Source organism: Protopterus annectens, chromosome 12.part0 (genome assembly GCF_019279795.1).
Source record: "Protopterus annectens isolate FY-2018-M chromosome 12.part0, PAN1.0, whole genome shotgun sequence".
Taxonomy (NCBI): Eukaryota; Metazoa; Chordata; order Ceratodontiformes; family Protopteridae; genus Protopterus; species Protopterus annectens.
In genome coordinates, this window is record NC_056746.1 from 836801219 (window position 1) to 836824996 (window position 23778).

Genomic DNA, 23778 nt, shown 5'->3' on the forward strand with positions numbered 1-23778 from the left:
CATTTGCCGTACAGCCATATAGCAGCATTTCACCGAGCTCTCCAGCCAAGTGATTTATCTTTATAAATTTACAAGTTTTTGTGGAATTTTTTCGTGTTAGTTGCTTATTCTTTGATCCTTTCTACACTCAGCTCTACCCACAGGTATCCCTTTCGTACCATTGTTGGTACTGGTCTTTCTACCCTTGTGGTATTCCATTACCATTGTCGGTATTACCTCTTTCTTCACTTTCCTCACTGTACTCACTCTTTCTTTTTTGTGCGAATGTTCGCTGTTATGTCTGAGAAGAAGGGAACTATGGGGTTTAAACACTGCTCTTCTTGCAGTGGTAAACTTCTGAATAGCGACCTTCATGACGAGTGTGTGTACTGTTTGGAGGTTCCGCATTTGTCGGTGAAACCTCCATGTGATATTTGTGCTAGCTTCAGTCAGCGGGCGCTGAATGAGCATCGTAATAAATTGATCCTAAAGGGCCAGCTTTCTTCGCCTTTTTCGGAGGCTATTTCTGCAATGGAGGTTTCATCCCCTCCTTCTATGGACAAGAAATGTCCTCGCTTGGATCACTCTTCACCGGCTGGTGACAGGGGTAAAAGCCAGAAGCACAAGGTCCAAAAGTCTTCCTCTGAGCACCGTACCGCCTCCTCTGTTCCGCCTACCTCGGCTCCCAAGTTCGGCTCCAGTGAAGCATACTGAGGTCGCCTCATCGGCGCCTACCCCAGCCCCGACGACTATGATGCCATCTGCTACCTCGGTTCCAATCAGTTTGTCTACCTCTATCTTGGCTACGACGTCGCCCATCTCCGTTCCAATGTCTGTTCAGACAACAACTTTGGAGCTGTTCTTGTCCTCCACCCCTGTTGTGACCTCGGCTCCAAGCCCATTCTCAGCTCCAACCATCCCTTTTTTGCTGGTTTCTAAGCTGGAATCGGTGCCATTCTGTGATACATCACGGACCCAGTACTCGTCTGTGGACCTGTTTGCCGGATAAGCCTGCAGCCCCTTTTTGGACTGTCCTGATTTCCCCTCAGGGGCATTGGTAAGATCCACCAGGAACCTTTCAGAATTGGATGTGGTGTGCCTTTTTGACCAGCTGCTGACCGCCAGGGGAATTTCAAATTTGCCTAGACCCCATCCCACTCCAGGCTTTGGGTCTATTACACCAGCTACCCCTACATACTCTCCTCCCTTGGATCCCTCGTTTCCAAGGCTCATATACCCAACATTTTCGAGAGGACCCCCTTCCTCGGCACTGACAACGACAGTGTCTAAGGCCCCGAGGCCCCATTTGGGTGGCAGTTCTGTCTCAATCTCATGCTTGGGGGGGGTGGGGGGGTGGAACCTCTGGTTCCGGTCACAGTTCCGACTGTGTTGTCGGTCCTGGCTTCGGGTCCGAGAGTGACTACCGCCCCGAGTTTGTTTGAGGCTCCGTCCCCTGGGGTGGACTTTGTGGAGCGGGGTGTGACTCCGGTTCCGATTTTGTTTTTTTTTTTGTTTCCGGGCTCCCACTCCTCTTCAGGCAGGCCTGCTTTCAGGGTGATGGAGAGGGTGCTTGCTTCTAGCAATTCTCCTAAGTCAGTCATCCCTCCAGTTCCTTCTGCGCAGCTGTCAAATGCCACCCCCCCCAGGATTCTGAGAGCACAAGGCCCAGGAAACCCCTGGCCAGGGTATTCCCTTTCTGAGTCTTCTTTGGATGCTCCCACCGAAGAACCCCCTCGGAAACAGGCGTGTAAGAGGAAACACATGGACTCCCCAGAGGAGTCCCTCATGGAAGATGTGGACTACGATAATGAGGAAGGATCCCCACGGTCACCCCATGACTATGTCTTTTTTGGAGACATCCTGGAAATATGGAAACAGAGGGGTGACTGGAAGCCCTCCAATCCTTCCTCGGAGGAATCTGTATTCCTGCAGGCCTTTCGCTGTTGCCCGTCTGCTTCTTGGGTGAGCCCCCCCCTGCCGATGAGTTGGTTAAGCTCATCGTGCAGCGGGTGTGGAAGAACCCGGACACCATTGAGGCCATTCCCCAGGAGATCCGACAAGGTACTCCACCCCTCCAGAGGATCAACCCCATTGGTCTAGAGGTTTGCCAGTGGACGCTATGGTGGTGGCAGCAGCCACGAAAAAGGGCCTTGCGGAAGAAAGTCCTGCTTGTCCACCCACCCAACATAGTGTCGGATAGTGGACAGGTTAGGGAAGTGAGTTTTTGCGTCTGTGACCTTTGCAGCCAGGTCTCTGAACTTTTTGGCACATTTTACGAGGCTCCAGAGAGATCTTATCTCCAAACTCTCCGGTACCCTCGCAGGCCAAGTTTCGTATGGAGTTGCTTCCCAACTTGCCACCCTAGAGTGAATATCCAACTCGTCCATGAGGTTGCTGTCCCACGCAACTGAAGGAGAGGCTAGAGCTGCGGGTGCAGGCGTAGTCATGAGACGCCATGCCTGGATGCGCATTTGTGACCTCACGGACTCCTTCAAGTCTTCCTTTTTAAATGCCCGTATCGAACCATCAGCTGTGTTCGGTGCTAAGGTCAAGGATACATTAGCCAGGTGCGAGCAGTACGGGAAGATCTTGTCTGCCATGGGCCTACACTTTTCCAAACCTCATCGTTCCTTCTCCAGGAACCAGAGGAGTGGGAAGATGTGGCACAATAAGTCTTAAGGTCCTTTCTGTGATGCACATGATGAGGACTCCCCCAGAGGCAGAGGGGATTCTAATAATGGAAGACGCCTCTTTCAGGGCAGAGGGGGTACCCGGAACCAGGGCTCCAGAGATTCCTTCTCGGGTAGACCATATCAGCGCTCCTGAAGCGCTGCCCTATTGCTTTCCTATGGAAGCATTCGGGCGCGTTTTTCTCTGCGCCAAGCTGCCTGGCTCTCTATTACAGATGATCAGTGGGTGCAGACAGTCATTACCAGACACTACCACATTCCCCTAATATCTTATCCAAGACCTCTGAAATCCGTTCCCAATGTTCCACCCAGTCAAAGGGAGGAGGCAGCTTCCGAAATACGAAAGCTATTTCAAAAACGAGCCATACAACAGGTCCCCCCAGACCAGTGCAGATCAGGGATTTACTCAAGATTCTTTTTGGTGCCAGTGAAGACAGGGGACTGGAGGCCTATTCTGGATCTCAGCCAACTAAACAAATCGGTAGTTCAGATGAAGTGCCACATAGTCACAATTCAGTCCATCCTTCCCTTTCTGTGGGAGGGTGTGTGGATGCGCTCATTAGATCTCCAGGATGCGTATTACCATATCAAGATGGACAAGCACTCCAGGAGCCTCCTTCGCTTGCAGTTGGGAGCCAATCGCTACCATATCAGAGCCCTGCCTTTCGGTCTCTCGACGGCCCCCAGAGTGTTCACGGAATGCCTAGCAGTAGTAACAGCTCATCTGGGACTTCAGGGATTCCAGGTCTTTCCGTACCTAGATGATTGGCTTCTCTCCACCCCCACCGAGCGTCTACTGGTCAGGGCCCTCCGCTACACCCTAGTTCTAGCGGAGTCGCTGGGCATCACCATACACTGGGAGAAGTCCAACCTTCAGCCCTCAACAATTGGAATTCATAGGGGCAATATTCAACACCCAGTCAAGTCTGATCTCTCTTCCTCTTCACAGGCTTCAAAGATTAAGGGCACAAGTTCAAGTGATACTCTGTCGAAGAAAGGTGTCTGCAAGGGAAGTTCTCCTGGCTGTGGGGTCTATGGCTGCAGCTATCCCTATTGTTCCCCTAGCCAGATTGCACATGAGATTACTACAATGGCTCCTTCAGGCCTAGTGGATACCCATTCTTCACCCCCTGAGCTCACAGATTCTCATCACCAACACTTGCAAACAAGATCTCCTCTGGTGGACGAGTACAGACGAAAATCTTTGGTGTTGCCCCTTCCAGGCTCCCCAGCCCAGCGCCATGGTGACCACGGACGCTTCCCTGATGGGGTGGGTGGGTGGGCCATTTCCAGGGAAAGTCAGTCCAAGGCACGTGGTCCAATGTAGAGATCAATTTGCATATCAATGTCCTGGAATTAAGAGTGGTGCTGTTGGCGTTGCAAGCTTTCCATCTGCTCCTTCCGTCCGGAACGATTGCTGTCTAGTCGGACAACATGTCCATGGTCTGATACATAAACAAGCAGGGAGGGACCAAGTCCTACCCCCTATGTCGTGAAGCCATGAGAATCTGGCAGTGGATGATAGCTTCCAACCACTTCCTGATCGCATCGCATATCCTGGGGAGCTCCAACGTGATTGCGGACAGGCTAAGCAGATGCATCCTCCGTCCTCATGAGTGGTCTCTCAGTCTGAGTGTGGCGGAGGAAATTTTCAGCCGTTGGGACCAGCCATGCTGCGACCTTTTCGCCTTCCCCTCAAACACAAAATGCAGCAGTTACTTTGCCCTCTTTCCCCCTCACTGGGAATTACCGAGAGACACTTTGATTCACGATTGGCCCACGATTCTCCTTTATGCTTATCCTCCGATTCCTCTGATTCCCCTTGTTCTAAGGAAAGCTATTTGGTTGAGAAGCAAAGTGATCCTCATTGCCCCGTTCTGGCCTCGTCAAGTATGGTTTCCCTTCCTCTGACCTCATCTGCTGCAACCTTCTTGGAACCTGGACACTCGTCAGGACCTCATGCTGACTCCCCCAAATCTGTCTTCTCTCAAGCTGCCAGCTTGGTTTCTCCACTTCTGTTAGTTGCCAGGCAGGAAACCCTCTCTTCACCCGTACGTGATATTATCTTGGCCTCTCCTAAACCATCCACCAAGAAACTTTACAGGGACAAATGGAAAAGATCCCCTATTTGGTCACATAATCAGAAGCTAGATCCGTTCTCAGCCCCTGTAGCCACTATTCTTCATTACCTGACTGAACTATTCGACAATGGGGCGTCAGCTTCCACCATTCGAGTCCATTTAGTAGCTGTTTCCAACTTCCATAATGGGTCAGATGGAGTCCTGCTTATTTTTTCTCGCCTTTGCAAGACTTTCCTCAAGGGTATTTTCCACAGCAGGCCTCCCATCAGGTAGCCGGTGGAGCCATGGAATCTCTCCTGGGTTCTGCAGTCTCCTTCTCTGCCCCTTTTTGAGCCTGCTGCGACATGTGATCTAAAATTCCTGTCATGGAAATCCTTATTTCTGGTGGCTGTCACCTCAGCCAGATGAATTTCTGAATTGCCCTTATCTGATCTTTCATAAGGACAGAGTATCACTTCGTACTAACCCATCCTTTCCTCCCCAAAGTGGTTTCTGACTTTTCGATTAAGTAGTCCATTGAGCTCCCTGTATTCTTCCCAAATTATTCAAACAAGGGAGAATACTGCCCAAATTATTCAAACAAGGGAGAATACTGCCTACAGTCCTTGGATGTTCATAGACAATTATGTTTCTATCTGGACAGAACTAAATCCTTTTGCAACGTAAACCAAAGAAAAAATAAACTGATATAAAAACAAAAAACCACGGCAACCTTGGTAAAACAGCACACAAAATATACTGAACGCAGCTTTATTAACAAACAGAACCAGCGTTTTCGCCACAAGTCTCTTGTGGCTTCATCAGAGTACAACGTAAAACACATGACTTGCCTTAATTTACCATATAGGCAGGAAGTGACATATTAATATATTAAATCATAAAATGACATTTTTAATCCATCAATATTTCATAGTAATAAAATTTATAAAAATTAAGAATATAAAAACAATTGTTTCCCTAAATTAAAGAATGCACATATGACACCAAATAAATTAGTGAAGAATATATATGTAAAAATATGTAAAAAATATGTGTTAAAATGTATTTATATACATAAATGACAAGAAATCGAAATTCTAAAACTGGGGACGCCTTATCCATGAAAAAGCCAGAATACAAGATGTTTGATATACAATAGAACCAGAACAGGTTATAAAAACTGTGGGTGTAATAAACGGTTCAAAATGAACCTCCCAAAACCAGAATACAATGTAAGCCAACCCACAAAAGATACCAAATTAAAGGCACCGAACTTATACACCTAACTATCTCAGATAACTTCTCAGCTTGAGAACAGCTGAGATGTTACAGTTCTCATTCAATCCTGGCATTCTGAAAGCATCAAGTTTCAGTTGCCATTCTAACTCTAAAAATTCTAGTAAAAGGGAGGAAGGACCTCCTCTAATTGAATGAGGAATGTGGTCTATAGCCATGAATTCAAAGCTGTGACCGGGGAAGGACAAAGCATGTTTTGCTAAAGCATTTTGACAATTGCCCCTTCTTATATGTCGTGCTCATATATATCGATCGAAGTCTTCGATCGGTCTTCCCTATATAAAAACCACTACAACATTTACAACATGCGATGTAAATCACTGCTTTTGTTTCACAATTCATCTTGTGGAAAATTTTGGCTATTTGTGGATTTTGTAATTGGTGTAAACTGGTAAAAATAGGAAACAGTTTCACTATTAACAATATGAGATACAAAATTTTCCACAAGATGAATTGTGAAACAAAAGCAGTGATTTACATCGCATGTTGTAAATGTTGTAGTGGTTTTTATATAGGGAAGACCGATCGAAGACTTCGTGATCGTATATACGAGCACGATTACGCTATAAGAAGGGGCAATTGTCAAAATGCTTTAGCAAAACATGCTTTGTCCTTCCCCGGTCACAGCTTTGAATTCATGGCTATAGACCACATTCCTCATTCAATTAGAGGAGGTCCTTCCTCCCTTTTACTAGAATTTTTTAGAGTTAGAATGGCAACTGAAACTTGATGCTTTCAGAATGCCAGGATTGAATGAGAACTGTAACATCTCAGCTGTTCTCAAGCTGAGAAGTTATCTGAGATAGTTAGGTGTATAAGTTCGGTGCCTTTAATTTGGTATCTTTTGTGGGTTGGCTTACATTGTATTCTGGTTTTGGGAGGTTCATTTTGAACCGTTTATTACACCCACAGTTTTTATAACCTGTTCTGGTTCTATTGTATATCAAACATCTTGTATTCTGGCTTTTTCATGGATAAGGCGTCCCCAGTTTTAGAATTTCGATTTCTTGTCATTTATGTATATAAATACATTTTAACACATATTTTTTTACATATTTTTACATATATATTCTTCACTAATTTATTTGGTGTCATATGTGCATTCTTTAATTTAGGGAAACAATTGTTTTTATATTCTTAATTTTTATAAATTTTATTACTATGAAATATTGATGGATTAAAAATGTCATTTTATGATTTAATATATTAATATGTCACTTCCTGCCTATATGGTATATTAAGGCAAGTCATGTGTTTTACGTTGTACTCTGATGAAGCCACAAGAGACTTGTGGCGAAAACGCTGGTTCTGTTTGTTAATAAAGCTGCGTTCAGTATATTTTGTGTGCTGTTTTACCAAGGTTGCCGTGGTTTTTTGTTTTTATATAAATCCTTTTGCAAGTCGGACTAGCTTTTCATTTCCTTAACGGGTCCTAGAATGGATCGAAAGTTACTTTGTCTAAATGGCTCAGGGATCGCATTGCCGTCTCATATTCGCTTACGGATGGACCTAAGCCTGGTCAAATCAAAGCCCACTCAAGTAGGGCTATTGCAGCATCAGTTGCCTCCCCTCTATGGCCTCCATGGATGACATTTGTGCAGCTGCCAGTTGGGCTAAGCCCCATACCTTTATCAAGCATTACAAATTGGATCTGTCCAGGGGAAGAGCAGCCTTTGGTTCAGTGATTCTCAGGAATGGTCTTCCATAAGGGCCACCCAGGTTCTCCAAGTAGCTGGGGACTCGGTCCCATCGGTGATGAATAGGAAAATTAACAACTTCAGATAAAGAAGTTGTCTTACCATAACGTTCCATCTGAGTTGTTGATCTTCTTCCAGTCATCACACCATCCCACCGACCCTCTCCAAAGATTCCTCGTGGATCTTCTGGGTCTTTATGGTGTCTAAGGGTTTCTGGCGCAGAGATGGCCTCTGACTTGTTATTTCTTCTATATGTTGCATGCAAACTCGAGCTGAGTGAAGGGCATTGTGGGTAGCAGCTTAACTCGAGAGTTTTTGGTGCACGCAAGCTTGGTATAAGGCCAACTCGGTTCCGAGGGCTCGGAACAGAACCCATCAGTGATGACTGGAAGAAGATCAACAACTCAGATGGAAGGTTATGGTAAGACATAACTTATTTTTTTTATCCTGTTTTTTTTTTTGGTTGTGTGACTGCTCATGCCTGAACGAGTATAGTGTAATTCCTATATTTCTGTTTAGCTGCATTTTTTGTTATTAAAGTACTCTGATCTATAGTGCCACACCACTGCAGTTAATGATACATCAATTAGGACTAGTTTAAGTCAGCGTGAATAGCTCTTGGCTAGACACTTAGAGACTAGACTGCTTTATATTCCAAAAATGGTTTCCGTTTTGGGGTGAATGGGTGTTACCAGAGTCCACTTGTAATGCAGACTCTTGGTGTAAAAGTTTGAGCACTTGTCTACAGCTCAAGTGGCCCAGGTTTGAATAGCACATCAACCACCAAAGGATTCAGAACAAAGCAATAAGAGTGAGTGTCCAGAGTACTGTTATTGTAAAGGAGGTAGCAAGGTCACCCCCCCCCCCACCCCCCAGAAAACTCTGATCTGAAGTTGAAGATTTTCATGTATCCTCAGTGGATGGATTCGGTTCCAATCCCTCTGAACCGACTCGGCCACTGACTAAAGCTCATGGACACCAAAAACTCCTGAGCTTCCCTCTTATCCACAGTATACCTGGTTGAATACCCCAGATCTCGTTTGCCTCTTTCAGCTTCAAATGTGGTTTACCATTACTCTTGAGCGTTTAAGATAATTAAAATTTCTTGACAGTTTCTCTTTGTCTTTTTCCTCTTATAAAGGTCTTTCTTTTTTACTTCTGTCGTATTTTTATCTCCTTTCGTGCCTTTTTGGGTACATTCTAGATACTGTTGTTATTATCTTCCCCATACCCTTGTAACTCCCCTTACTTACCATTGTTGGTATTCTGTTTCACTCTTCTTTTTTTATTTAAAAAAAAAAAAAGCTCTTTATCTTTACCTTTGTGTGTGTGTGTGTGTGTGTGTGCTTGTTTTCTATCCAAGTGTGGTTGCGTTCTCTGTCTTCCCATGTTCGTCATGGTGGATAAAGAGAAAGAGAGAGCCCCTTCTGGGTTTAAAAGGTTTGCCCAAGTGTTCACACAAAATTCCCTATTCCGATCAGCACTCATTTTGTGTCTTCTGCTTAGGTACTTTCCACCTGCAAGAAGATTGCTCCATTTGCCATCCCTTTAGTCACAGGGCTTTAGTGGAGTGGAAAAATAAATTGACTTTAGAAGGCTTGCCACCCTTTTCCTTCAGAGAGACTATTTCTGGGTCACCTTCAAAAGTTTCTGCCAAACAGCTAAATCTTCAAGATCCAGTCCAGCTTCATCCTCCTCATCTTCTAAGTCCTCGGAGGCAAAAAAGTGCAGGTCTTCAGTGCTGATACCTTCTTTGGCACTGAGTATGAAGAAATCAAAACTGTCAGTTCCACCTGTTATGTTGGAACCCACAGCTAAGCAGACAGCGCCATCAGTCTTTTTTTCACCATCTTCTGAAAAGGCAATACTTTTGATATCATCCACTTTGGTGCCGTCTAAAGAATTCATAGCTATACCCAGGTCCGGGTATTCCCCTTCAATTGACTCTTTTCTGGATAGGCTGCCATCTCCCTTCCTGGACTGACCTTCACCTGCAAAGGCCACTCATTCTTCCACTCATTCTTCCAGAAGTTGCACCAAGGAAGAGCTGGAAAGAGTAGTGAAGAAGATTCTCTGGCAACAAGGGGTTGCTGGGACCTGTAGGCCTCCAACCCCTTCAGGTCAGGGACACCTTGCTTCAACACCTTCAAACACCTTTCCTTTTATGACTTCTGCTGCAAGTTCAGGGACCTTGGTTTAGAGTTGCCCAGTACCAACTGCATCGGTTCCAAAGTGGTCTTCTTCTTTGGAGCCGATTGTGACTCTGAGTTCTCCTGCTCAGTCAGAACTGGAAACCTCCCAGGACTGTACTTGTCCTTTTGGTTTAGGAGAGTTTGATTCAACCCAAGTTTTTTCAGAGTCGTCTCGCCTCCTCAGAGTCTCAGCACAGATCAGCTCAGCTCTGGCTGCTGCTTCAGGAGAAGTCTACCCCAGGCAAAGGGATACTGCAGTGAAAACCACTGTCCTTTCGGGCCCGGACTTCCTTCCTACTGTGGGCAGATTGGCTTTTGAGGTAATGGAGAGGGGCTTGTCTGTTCCTAGACATCAGTTGCCCCCCCCAGAACAACCTGCCAAGTCACTCCTTGCTCTGGACCCTCACCTGCCTCTTCCAGCTGGACAATGGGCGTCAAGGCCTCCGGCATCCCCACACTTGGGAATGTCTTCTTCCGACACCTCCCCATAGTTTTCCACTGAGGAGGTTCCGCAGAGGAATTGTAAGAGAAAACACATAGATTCCCCCTGAAAACTAAGATTTTGAGGAGGGCAAAGGATCCCCATGATCACCCCCCTGAAGATGTCTCCTTTGGAGACATCCTGGAAATTTGAAACCGAGGGGTGATTGGCAGTCCTATGTCAGAGGAGGTGTACCTGCAGGCCCTTGGCACCCAACCATCTATCTCCTGGGTGACCCCACCTGCTGATGAGCTGATTGAGTTGATCTCTCATTGGGAGTGGAAAGCCCCTGACACCATTGAGCCAGTACCGCAGAGACTAGACAGAATTATACCTGCTCCTTTAGACAAACTATTCTGGACCAAGGGCTTACTGGTAGATGCCAAGGTTGTGGCAGCAGCCACTCAAAAGGAACAGGCAGATGAGAGTTGCACTATTCATCCTCCTAACAAGGAGTCCAGGATAGATGATGACTAGACTAGGGAAGTGAATTTATGCCTCATCGACCTTTAGTCTGTGGTCTTTGAATTATCTGGCGCATTTTACGAGGTTGCAGAGGGATCTGATTAAAGAACTCTGATACCCTCTCAGGAGCTGTTACTGTCAATGTTCGGGAGTCTTTAACTTCTCAGTTGGCCACCCTGACTTCCATTTCCAACTCGTCATGAGACTCATTTTTCATGCAGCCGAAGGAATGATAAGAACCATCGGTTCAGGTTTTGCCTTAGGGAGACACGCTTGGATCCATTTGTGTGTCTTCGCTGAACCCTTCAAGTCTGTGTTCGTCAGTGCCCCTTTAGATGGCACTTCCTTATTTGGGCCCAAGGGGAAAGACACACTCACCAGGTGAGAGAAAGATGGAAAGATTCTTTCTGCAGTAGGCGTGTGTTTTTCCACCCCCTCAGAGACTCTCTTTTTGAGGAGCCAACATACTGGTGGAAAACTGTGGTTCAAAAAGGCCCAAGGGTCCTTTCCTGACACACTTATTGACAGTTCCACCAAGGGCACAGAGGAGAACTCCAGTGGAAGATGCCACCCTCACAGGAGAGGGGTCCACGAAACCAGGGTTTTCAGGATTCTTTCTTTGATAAACCCTTCCATTACTCTTGAATGGAGGCCTGATTGCCCTCCTCTGGAGGCAGTCGGGGGGTCATTTTTCCCTGCACCAGTGACCCTGGCTACAGATAATTTCCAACAAATGGGTGCAAGGAATTATATCCAGAGGTTATATTATACACTTTTCACAAAATCCATCATCCCACAAAAAATCCCAGATGTTCCACCCAGTCAAAGGGAACAAGCAGCACTAGAAATACAAAAGCTGCTAGAAAAGCAAGTCTTCCAAAAGGTCCCCCCAGATCAGATAGGATCTGGAATTTACTCAAGATTCTTTTTAGTGCCAAAAAACACAGGGGACCGGAGATCTAGTCTAGAGCAAACTTTACAAATCTGTTCATCAAACCAAATTCCAGATGGTCACAGTTCAGCTCATTCTTCCGTTTTTGAAAAAGGATGATTTGATGTGCTCCATAGACCTTTAGAATGTGTACTGTCACATAAAAATTCACAGGCAGTCCAGGAGGTTCTTACGCTTCTGGCTGGGAGCCAGTCACTACCAATTCAGAGTACTGCCCTATGGTCTCACCACATCCCCCAGGGTGTTTACCAAGTGCGTGGTAGTAGTAGTAGCAGCTCACTTGAGATTGCAGAAATTGCAGGTGTTTCCATAACTAGACGACTGGCTGTCACTGCCACTACTAGGCATCAACTTGTAGAAGCCAGAAAAAAGGCCTTTCAAATGTGCTCCTCCTTTGGAGTAACAGTCAACTATGAAAAATGTCATCTGGGACCTACCCAAGCTCTAGAATTCATAGGTGCGGTGTTAAATACAAAAAAACACCATAGCCTCTCTTCCTCCACAAAGATTACTGACCATTTAAAAGCAAGTTTCAACTATAATTAGCAAAAACAAAGGGCTTGCCAGATTAGTCTTCCAAACATTAGGTTCCATGGCAGCATCAATAACTCTTGTACCCCTGGCCAGATATCATATGCGAATTCTACAGCGTTTGCTTGCAGCACAGTGGTCAATACTTTCCAGTCCCATGTCCAGACCAACTTTCCTGTCCCATGTCCAGACCAGCTTTTATCACCAACATCTGCAAAAGATCTAGCATGATGGACTCATTCGGAACAAATTCTACAAGGACGTCCTCCACCTCCTCAGCCCAAAGCCACAGTGACCACACTGCAATGGGAAGACAGTCCAAGACACTTGGTCCCAGATAGAGGCCTCATTACATGTCAGTGTTCTAGAAATGAGGGCAGTGCTTTTGGCATTGCAAGCGTTTCAGGATGCTTTCATGATGCTCTCCCCTCTGGAACAATTGCAGTCAGTAGTTTGATATATCAGCAAACAAGGAGGAACAGGATCTTGCCCAGTATGTCGAGAAGTCCTAAGAGTGTGGCAGTGGGCGATCTCATTAAACCACTTTCTCATATCAATGCACATTCCGGGGAGGTCCAGTGTGAGAGCAGATAAATTAAGCTGGTCATTTCTCCTACGTCATGAGTGGTCTCTCAATCGGAGAGTGTTGGAGAGAATCTTCCAATTGTGGGGCCAGCCTTGATGAGATCTTTGTCTCTCCCCTAAACAACAAATTCAGCAGCTGTTTTGCCCTAATTCCACCAGTTCGGGAAGTCCTGAGGGATGCTGTTCTACACACTTGGCCTTCCCGTCTCCTCTATGCATTTCCGCCAGTATCTTTGATTCCCAAATTTCTGCAGAAAGCCATCAAGTTAAAGAGCAAAGTCATCCTTGTAGCCTCCCTTTTGGCCTCGGCATATTTGGTTTACCTTCCTTTGGCCTCACCTAATGAAACATCCTTGGATCCTGGATCTAATTCCAGATCTCCTTTCCCATCCAGCAGGCATGGTTTACCCTGACATTCACAATCTCAAGCTTGGTTTCTCCACTTCTGTTAGTAGCCAGACAACCTATGATGTCATCCCCTTTTCAATGCATATTGCTATCGTCTCATAAGCCTTCCACAGTATTCTAGCAAATGAAAGAAGTTTGTATGCTGGGCTCTACAGACCAATATTGAACCCTTGTCAGCCCCAGTTCATGAAATATTTAAGTTTTTGGCATTCTTTTTGATAAAGGGGCCTCTGCTTCAACCATCAAAGTCCAACTAGCAGCCATCTCCAACTTTCATATTGGCGTCCAAGACTCTACTCTGGCCTCCCACAAACTCTTAAGTCTTTCTTGAAGGGTACTCTTCTATTACAACCTCCTTTCAAAGACCCTACTCCTTCATGGAACCTCAACTTGGTGTTACAAGCAGTCACTCGACAACTGTTTGAACCTGCCCACACTTGTGATATTAAGTTCCTTTCCTGGAGGACTCTTCTGTTAGTCGCTAGAAGAATGTCAGATATTCAAGCCCTTTCATCTAAGCCACCATATCTAGTCTTTCATTAAGGACAGAGTTTCACAAAGAACCAGCCCTTTGTTCCTTCCAAAAGTGGCCCCTGAGAACAACATCAATCAATGTATTAATGTGCCAATTTTCTTCCCCAACTATTCTAATAAAGGAGAGTACTATTTACATTCTGTGGACATACATAAACAGTTAAGTTTCTATCTACACAGGTCAAAAGACTTCAGAAAATTTGACCAGCTTTTTCTCTCCTTCTCACGTACCAAATTGGGGCAAGTTGTATCCAAAGTCACTTTAGCAAAATGGCTGGCTAACTGTATTTCCTTTATTTATTCCAAATCCAGTGTTACTCTTTCAAAACTCCTAAAGGCTCATTCCACAAGAGCTGTAGTTTCATCAACTGTTTTTCAGGCTAGAGCATCTGTGGACGATGTATGTGCAGCAGCAGCAGCATGGGCCAAGCCCCATACCTTTATGACTCATTACAAATTGGATCTGGTCTCCAGGGATAGAACAACATTTGGCTCAGTGGTGCTCAGGAATATCCTTCCTTAGTCTGCTCGGGAAATAAGGTAGCTGCGGACTCTGACCCATCCATTGAGGATAACATGAAAATTGACAAATTCAGATAAAAAAGTTATGTACTCACCGTAATATTCTGTTTGAGTTGTCGATTTTCATGTATCATCAACTCCCCGCCCTCTAACCCCCAACCTAATTTTTTTGGAAGAACGGGTGGATTCTACTCCTTTTCACAATCTGGCTTGTTATTATCACTGTGGTGACAGACCCAGATATATGTTGAAAACACAGGGATTTTCTTTCCCTTTTTATTCTGCTTATTCTGTCAGCAAATTAGATCTGAGGTATTAAACCAGGTGCATTATAGGTAAAGGGCAACCTTGAGAGGTTTTGGTGTCCACCAGCTTTAGCAAGCGGCCGAGTCAGTTCTGTGGGATCGGAACTGAACCCATCTGTTGATACATGAAAATCGACAATTCAGTTGGAACATTATGGTGAGTACATAACTTCTTTTTTGGATCTCAGAAGGCTAGCAGTTCAGACTTGCACAACTACTCTGTGAGTGCATGACAAGATGGCTGAATTATTGTGCAGAGACAGAGATGGAACTTGCTTTGCATGCATAACATATTCAACATGCAGCCTTAGCTTATGAGTCTTGCTTCACCAGAGTTTCATCTAACTCCTTAGTACTTTATTGTCATCTAAGGTGCTGAAAGGATGATACACCAAACAGGCAGTCTGGTGAAAAAGTGGGTCGTTGCAGCTTATAGAGGAGAGCTATATGGGAAAAGCTGATAGGAGATGGAAAAGTCCTGCTGTGATCACTAAAATGACTTTCTTCACTGGTGGTCAGAAAGTCTGCTTTAACTTCTATTCAGTATGGCGGTTATTTTGCAGCATGGTGCATATTAAATGAATCTTCCCCTAAAACATGAGCTTAAATACATCCCATTTTGTTGCATGGTAGAAAAGCAGCTGATGTGTGACCAGTGTTTTATCACAAGAACAGATTGGCTAATGTGGTAGAAAATTAATGATGATTGTAACTTCTTTTTTTCTTTGCAGTGCTGTGAAGCTCTCTACTCCAGTGTTTCTGGATTAAAGGCCCATTTAGCTAACTGCAGCAAGGTATGGATTTTTAGAAGCATATATTTAGCCGTCTTGATTTGTGTTAAACATTACTGAAAATGTTTGTTCTTTCCTAAATGGAATGGTAATATAAAACATTTGTTTTAGACCCATCAGTAACACTTGATCTGGGTGGCACACTATTTTAAACTGTAAAGAAAAGAACTGGATTATCAAACTGGGAGGGTTGTTTCCCCTGGATTAAATAAGTCACTTTTAATTAATTAATTAATTAGTGATGTCATGTGGCTGACTAGGATGTATATAAATCATTGTGAACTTTATTGTATTTGTTATTTACACTGAGGAAGGCTTTTCAAGCCGAAACATCTGGATTAACTATTTGTAGGGTAATGAGTGTGACTTTTCCATTATGGTGTATTTCTAATTAAATTTGGATCTATATTCCACACTCTTGCATACTGGCTGTGGTTTTTGGAATATGGTTTGACTTTTGGGCCTGTGCACCTGCCGTACTTGCAAGGGTCGTATAACTGAGTCAAGAATGGGTAGCAGAATCTTTTTGTATTGTCTACAGGGTATAGCATCAGAGTGTATCTGAAGAAAATTCATAGATTTTCTCATTGACTCTCTTTAGAGGTTGCAGTACATTACAGTATGTTTGCTACACAGCAGAAGAAAACACTAAGCCTTCCTGCCTGTTTATGCTGCCATTAAAGTGCAGTTAACATTCTACCATCTCCTCCATCCCTACATTCGTCTTCATCCATTCTCTACCTGTCCCATGCCCTCTTGAATAAATACCTCGTTGGTTTGGGTCTCCACCACCCTTTCTAGTAGTCCTTTCCTTGAGTCCACAACTTTCTCCAAAATTTCTTTCACAGATGCAAGGAGTAACTGGTCCCTGTGATCCCTCCACAGTCTCGTTCTGTCTTTCCTGTTCAGGATATCCCCTTCCACTTTCACTGACGTGAACTTTTGTACTCATATGATTTCCTGCCCGTCTTTTTCTGTGATACTCATCTGGACTGTGGTCAGATCCTTTCTCAATCATTTTGCACATGCTTCTATTGACTTGCTTGCAGACGTTGTCCAACAGATTCACATTCCTGGTGCAACCTGACCAGGACCTGGTCAGTGATAGCATTACATCTTTTCTTCTGGAGTTACTTCACCTGAGGTTACATCCCAGCATTCTTTTAACTGCTGCCCCACCCGTTGCTCCTGGTGATGCAGTACAGACATAATCAACACCCCTGGATCCTTTTTGTGCTTTGTTGCTTTCTGTTTAGCTGATACTTCACACAATGGTTGCCTTGATCAACATGCATTACTTTGCATTTTCTGCAGTGAGTCCTAACTTTCATCTTCATTGCTCTAAGTCAGTCTTCCAGGTCCAAGCTGATTCTCTTCCCTCAGCTTGCAGTGATGCACCAAAATTTGTGTCAACTGTGAAAAGGATTCTCTAACTCTGGTATATTTACAGTGAGCAAACTGAGGAGTACTGGACCCAGGATCGATCCCTGCTGTACACCAATCATTGCCCTCCTTATTCATGACATTTTGTTTGCATCACAACCCTCTTGTTTCCTGTCATTTAATAATGTAGTATTTTAGTTCATTACATTAGCTTGATGGAAGAAGGAGGTGATACGACTGCATAGTCTTTATTTGTCTGCTAATCCCATCAGTTTTAACCTACTTCATGCTATCTAGAATGCATCTTTTAGCTCTCTTTCTCTCTTACCTATTCACGTGATTCATTCCTTGAGTCTACACCATTCTATATAAAGAAGTACTTTTGGGGATATGGGGAGTAGTTAGTCCTTCCAGTCAAGGGAAAGGTGAAGACAACAGTGACAAGTAATACAGAGAGAGACAATGCCATAGCTTCTATCACAGACAACTCTCATAAAAATGCTGCCACTGACTACCATCCTATCATTTGATTGCCAACTGTCTGTCCCTGCTTACCTAATCTAAAGTCTACCTTTGGTCAGATATTTTTTTTTTTTTTTTTTTTTTTTTTTAGTAATGACCTTCCGTGGGTTATTCCACCCGCACGCAAACACACACACACATTGGCTGTATGGTTTCATGTAATGGGCAGGCCAAAGGGGACATGTGTCATCTTGCCCTGTAGCCATAGTAGCGGAGCCTTGTCCCCAACCTAATCCTCTCTTTGGACCACTCCATCCACGGTCTCCACCAGGGATCATCATTGGAAGCCCTCACACAACTGTCCTCCACACCAGGAATGGGCACACCCCATTCTACTCTACAAGGTGTTCAAGTGCCCGAGCTAAGCAAATTGTGGTCACCTGGACCGTAGTCAGGGTTTTATCCCCTTACTCCACAGCACTGGCTTGTGGTGTGACACTCAACTTTGTGTGCTTCTCTTGCATCTTCTGTTAATGTCTTGTTGTCTTTTACCTTCCCCCCTTAAATTTTCCCACCTACACCTTGTCTTCCCCAGTCCTTCTTTGCCATTTCTTACATTACTGACCAGTACACTATCATATCTAACTCCTATGTTCTTACCAAAAGATCTTCCCATTTTCCTGCAGATCTCACATTTTCTGCCACCATAAAGTTTCCTAAGCTAAACTGATAGCCCGCCTGCAGAATACATTACAAATATTTTTGCCCATCCTGTCCTTTTCCTTTTAGGATGCCTTTTTATTGGAGCCATCATTTTTTTCTCTGCAAATCCAGCCCTGCAAAAGCTTACTGACTTGTCTTTTTACTCATTATATTTGTGGACTGCACCCACCCCCACCAAGGACTGCAGAAGAGTGAAGAGTAATTACAACATCCAGCCCTGCTAAAGCTTGCAGACTTGTCATTTACTTGGCGTAAGGGGAAATTACTTATTCATGCTGTTATCTAATCATGTTCCATTCAAAATGGTACCAAATTTAATGTCTCTTCTCTGCTTGGCCAGTACTTAGTGGCCTGTTTTTTTGGCTGTTTTTCAGAACTAGAACCAAAAGTAGCCTTCACTGCCCCTTAAATTTTCCACTCCCCTTTCATTTCTAATCAATGAGCTTCATCCTACTCTTGCTAGCAGCCTGCACTTGCGCTGTCTTAGTTGCTCTTTCCAGCTAGTGCTTTTGTGAATCTCCCTCTTTGCCTATATAGGCAGTTGTAGGTTGCTTTTCTTTTTCCTTTTTCCTTTTTCCATGCTCCTCCAGCTAACCTATATCCTTAATCCTCTCATACTAAAACCCCTTCCTCACCCAACTCATCATCTTACCTATACTGTTATGTCAACCTCTGCACTATCAGAACTTTTTCTACTTTAGTTTTTCATGAGTATTTTTGCTTATACCCTTCCTTCTCCTCTATTTTCTGTTACATATGTCCATTATCATTACTCTCATATCTCTGGCTATTACATGTTAACATGTCTTTGACTTAATGCAAAATAATATAACTTCTAAAGTATATGATAAATGTCTTTACAATTTGTGTCAATACTACCTGCAATGTAATGCATAAAATGTGTAATTTTTATTGTTGTTCATTGTAAATCTGTATTTTATGCAGAGCTTTTCTCTTCGGGCCTGCTCTGAAAACAGGACCTGTGCCCATTCGGACTTTGGCAATAAATAAATAAATATTATGTTTTTGCATTCATACATCTTTTTAACCACTAAGCTAGGCATTTCAAATACAGATGTGTATCAGTGTAACCTGCTAAACAAATTCAAGTCAGGTGACAACTTAGTTGGCAATTAAGAATAACAAAAACTGCAGTGGCAGCTCGTTTCTGAGGCAGATTCACAGATCTTTAAAAAACAGTAATTTCTTACTTAATTCTGTTTAGATATCAGGCATGCACAGACAACATAATTTTGTTCATCCTTAAGCATCTCACCAGAAATTTAGAAATGCAGTAAAAAAAATATGCTGATTTTAGTAATTAGAAAATGAAAGATAAATTCATGCTTCTCCCTATTCTACAGTTGCTCACAATAAGTTCACTTCTTAATGTCAATCACCATAAGAACGCTGTCCCCTAATGGCTGCACATTACGAGTTCCAAATTAACAAAATTCAAAGGTGTATCCACAAATCCACTGATACTACTCCTCTGGTAGGAAAGTGTAGTCAACAGTCCAGAGATGAATAAAAAACACAGCTTTATTTACAAGATAACACGGAAAGTGAGCGCTTTCGCCAATAGGCTTCTTCAGACTTTACAACCAGCACTCCATGGAATCAATTTAAAAGTTCACTTCTTAACTTAAAAAGTCCATCAGAAAATTAAGGGCTGATTTTGAGGATGTTTACGTATCTCTGTAACTACAAAGCTGTGACCTCTTAGAAGAAAATTCACTGGGGGTAAATGGGACTGTTGTCAGCCTTGAGACTTGCTCTTCTTCCCTTCCCTTCTTTCTTATAGAAGTATTAGACATATTTATTTAACTGGAAATCTCCCAAACAGGGGTTATTAATATTATCTTGAACAGAGATGAATTTGCATTTGTTTAATTCTTAGGCTAAATTAATATTAATAAATTGTTTTTGGTAATGATGTATAGTTTGCAGTTCTTGTTCTGCTTTATTGCAGACTAGTCAATTATGCAGATTTAATTCCTGAGTAATAGTGTACCAAGTTTTCAAATATATTTAGGGCATATAATTTTAATGTTTACTATTGGAATCATCTGCATATTAAGAACTTATTGATCAGATGTCATGAACCCTTATTAATTGGTCCTTGGTTTATTTACTTATTTATTTGTTTGCTTGATAACTAGGTATGTGGTTTGGCTACAAAGCCTCTTTCAGCCATCAACCAGACTTGCTGTTGAGCTATATAAAGAAAGTATGAGGAAAGAAAGTAAAATGATTTGCATATAAACAGGTAATACAATAGTGTTGAATGCACTGCATAAGTTAGTAGTGTCACATACAAAGTAGTTTCATTTCCTTAATATGTACATTCTCGGTTAGCAAAAATATTGCAATGTTGCTATCACACAGCTAATAATAATTAAAAAAAAGATCAAACCTCGTCCATGTTCATTTGGACCCAGCAATTTGTAGTCAGGTTCATACAATCTTTCTATGCCAACATCTGTAGTTCTAGCTGTACACGTCATGTGTTTAGTCTAGTGGGAACTGGAGGTCTGAGGTGTAGTTGTGCAGGAATGCACCCTTAGAGAATGTGGCATGAAGCCAGTCCCTGTAGCCTGCACATTTGTTCAACCCCTCCATGTGCCCTTGATTTCTTTTCTCTCTTGAGCATAGGTTTCCTGACATATCAGACTGACATTCACCCTTACGCAAGTCCCACTCAAGCTGCTAGCAGTCAGAAGGCATGGATGTCAAAGTCTTTGAGATGGACAAGGACAGTGAGATGTTCATCCTGAGGATCATTTCTTGTTCATCACATATAGAATTACACCACCAGTTGTACTTCCAGTCATTTGGCATGCCGTCTAGAGCTTTCAGATGTCTCTGTGCCAGGCAGCCTTCACATGCAACAAATGTTAGTAGGAATGCAGTAATAAGGGACAAATGTTAGTAGGAATGTGGTATTAAGGGGAGAGGTGCCTGTTCCATCTTGCATTTTTGTTTTTTTTTTGACCATACACAAAATGTCCTGAGCTTTCCTAATTGCACCAGGTATGCCAAGCTCCTTCAGCCTTGGCCCGCCAGCTCATGCCAAGGCCTTCTCCAGCTTTGAACGCTGACAGAATGCTGAAGAATCAAATGCTTCTTAACAGAAAATGTACATAGTGTCTCTGCCTCCGGGGAATCCCCAGCTTCAGGGAATGCAGAAGGGAGGCCTCACCAAAGCTGTATTCCAACTACAGGAGAGAAAGAAGAAGTGACACTGAAATATTCAAATAAAGAGTGAAAGAGTTTTCTGTGTTATGTATACGTATAGAACTTTTGATGATTAAGAAACCTGTAGCCATTCCCCCCTGTAATACAAATGCTCAAGAATGCCTTTGAAAACACCTCACTGGAGCCTGAGTCTCAGCTTCTGGTTGAAGAAGTCCCTGTGCAAAAACAAGTGGGCTCCTTACCATCATTATCACTCAGGATACCAACAGAGATTTGAAAATAGTGCCAGCCGACAACAAGGAGAGTCATATCCTAGACAGGTTCAGAAAGAAAGTTTACTTTTCAGTTTCTCTGCCACTAGGGCAGTGAGCTCACAGTGCACATTATTCAGTCCATTGTAAAATGTGAAGAATATTTAAAAGACAGCTTTTAAAGTGTACAAGCATGCTATTAAATACAGCTATAATACTGTTTCACCTCTGCTAGGAAGGCTGTCAAGGGGCAATTATTGAATGTTTAATTAGACAGTCATTTGCTTTTTTGGTTCTCTATCCCATGAGTGTTTAAAAGACAACAATAAATAGAACATGCTGGAGGGATAGATTCCTGTCGCAGAGACTCCCCATGCTTTGGAACAAAATTCCAAATTACATCAGGCAGAGCCCCTCACTAACACTTCAAGAGAAACCTTGATGAGTGGATGGGTAACAGAAAATACACCCCTGGGATCACTTCATTGGCTCTGCTTGACAGAGGATCAGTTAATCAATGGGGCGGCGAAAGCCGACACACTCTGGCTAGGCTTATAAATGCCCTCAGGCAGATAGCAGAGTACCTACCTATGAAGAACAGTACAAAATCATACAAGCTGTTTAACAGCTCTTTCCCCCATTGCTAAATGTAACAGGAACTTTTCCGAGTAGCATTTGCCTATTTTTCACAAAAGGTCTGAAAAGGAGTAATTTCAGCCAGAAAAAAAGATATTTGAAAAAGGCCAGTGAGAAGGTAGAGTTTCCACGGTAGACAGTCCAGAAGGCACAGCTTCTGGGTTCACAGCCTAAGTGCAGGAAATCAGGCAGTTTGACTCTAGATGAGAGAGATGACTAAAAAGATATACCATCTTATACCAACTTTTTATTTTTTTTTTATTTTTTTGCTGCAAGAAGTGATTAGTCATTATTTCTTCTCTTCATCAGCCCCTTTGTTTTGGTAATTTTATTTTTAAATGCATTACTGAGATTACTTTGCATAGCTGCCTGTTTGTGAATTTTGAATTGGATATTTATTATTTATTTAGTTATTGACATTTGGTGACCAGGAAAGTCTGACTAGGTCAAGAAACCCATTTTCAGCCGATGTCCGGGGAAAAAAGCTCCAGCAATGCTTACAATAATGAAAACATATTACATCAGTTTAACTTTTACATCAAAACTACACACATATAATTACAAATGAAAAAGTATTACATTAGTTTGCATTTTATATCAAAATACAATAGTGATAAAAAATTGGATGTTATATACAGTAGGATTATAAGCAGATGATACAAAGGAGAGAGTTGGATGCCCCATAAATTTTTATGAAGATTAATTATTAGAATGGAAGAAGGGCAATATAATAAACACACTATATTTATAAGTTGTGGGGATGAAAGTGAGAGGAGCAGAAAGTAGGTAGATAAAATTGTATGTTATTTTGGGGAAAGAAAGTGAAGGTTAGTGGGAGAGGGATGTGGAAAATTGGATAGATATGAGGGGGTGTTAAGAGTTGAAATAGATAGTAGGAGGTTGAGTGTGTGGGATGACAGAAGGGAGGAGGGAGCTGAGGAGAAATGCTTGGGGGTTAGTTACTGGATTTAGGGCACGTGCAGATCCAAGACTTGGAAAAGTAGTTTTTCAGTCCAGTTTTCAGCGTATTTGCATTCTCTATACTGGTGATATTGATCGGTAGACTGTTCCATAGTTTAGGTATGATGTAGGAGTAGAGACATGGTATATATGATATAGGATATGTTTGGATTGTCTTGTTTTGAGGTCCATGATGTGCCTGTGGAAGACAAAATCTTAAACAAGGAGGTTCAATCAGCAGTCCAAGTTATAGTGAGCATTTCCTGCTGTTAGACGTCATCACTGCAGCTTTGGATTTCAGAACAGTCATTGACTGGAAGAGCACTTAGTACTTTTCACCCTAAGATGATTTTTATGGTGCTGGAGACACTTCTTTATTTTTGTTCTTGCAGACAGAAAATGATATTACTTTGCAGGCTTGCTGTGTGCTTGCATTGTTTAGGCCCTAAACAATCGCCCTGACACTCGTATTTTTTGTGAGTCCTTTAAACCAGTTCTCCAAAACTGTTTCTTTCCATAGGTTCATAGGTAAGTACTAGGCTATCTGCTCTTCCAGGCCATTTTAAGCCTAGCTAATTTACCTTTTTTTGTTCAAAATAACCTATCCCATTGGGCTATAGATTGGCCTTACTCATGCCATGGTCAATAAATATATGTTACCCCTAATGAGAATAACT

General features: G+C 43.0%; 1 protein-coding gene across 3 annotated transcripts in view; it reads left to right on the forward strand.

Moving 5' to 3' along the window:
* ZNF512B (zinc finger protein 512B) overlaps positions 1 to 23778 on the forward strand; it is a 1438759-nt gene that overhangs the window by 1214943 nt on the left and 200038 nt on the right. For all 3 annotated transcript variants that reach the window (XM_044089878.1, XM_044089880.1, XM_044089879.1), the window contains exon 15: positions 15429 to 15491. In XM_044089878.1, coding sequence (XP_043945813.1) covers positions 15429 to 15491 — 63 coding nt within the window. The remainder of the gene's footprint in view (positions 1 to 15428; positions 15492 to 23778) is intronic.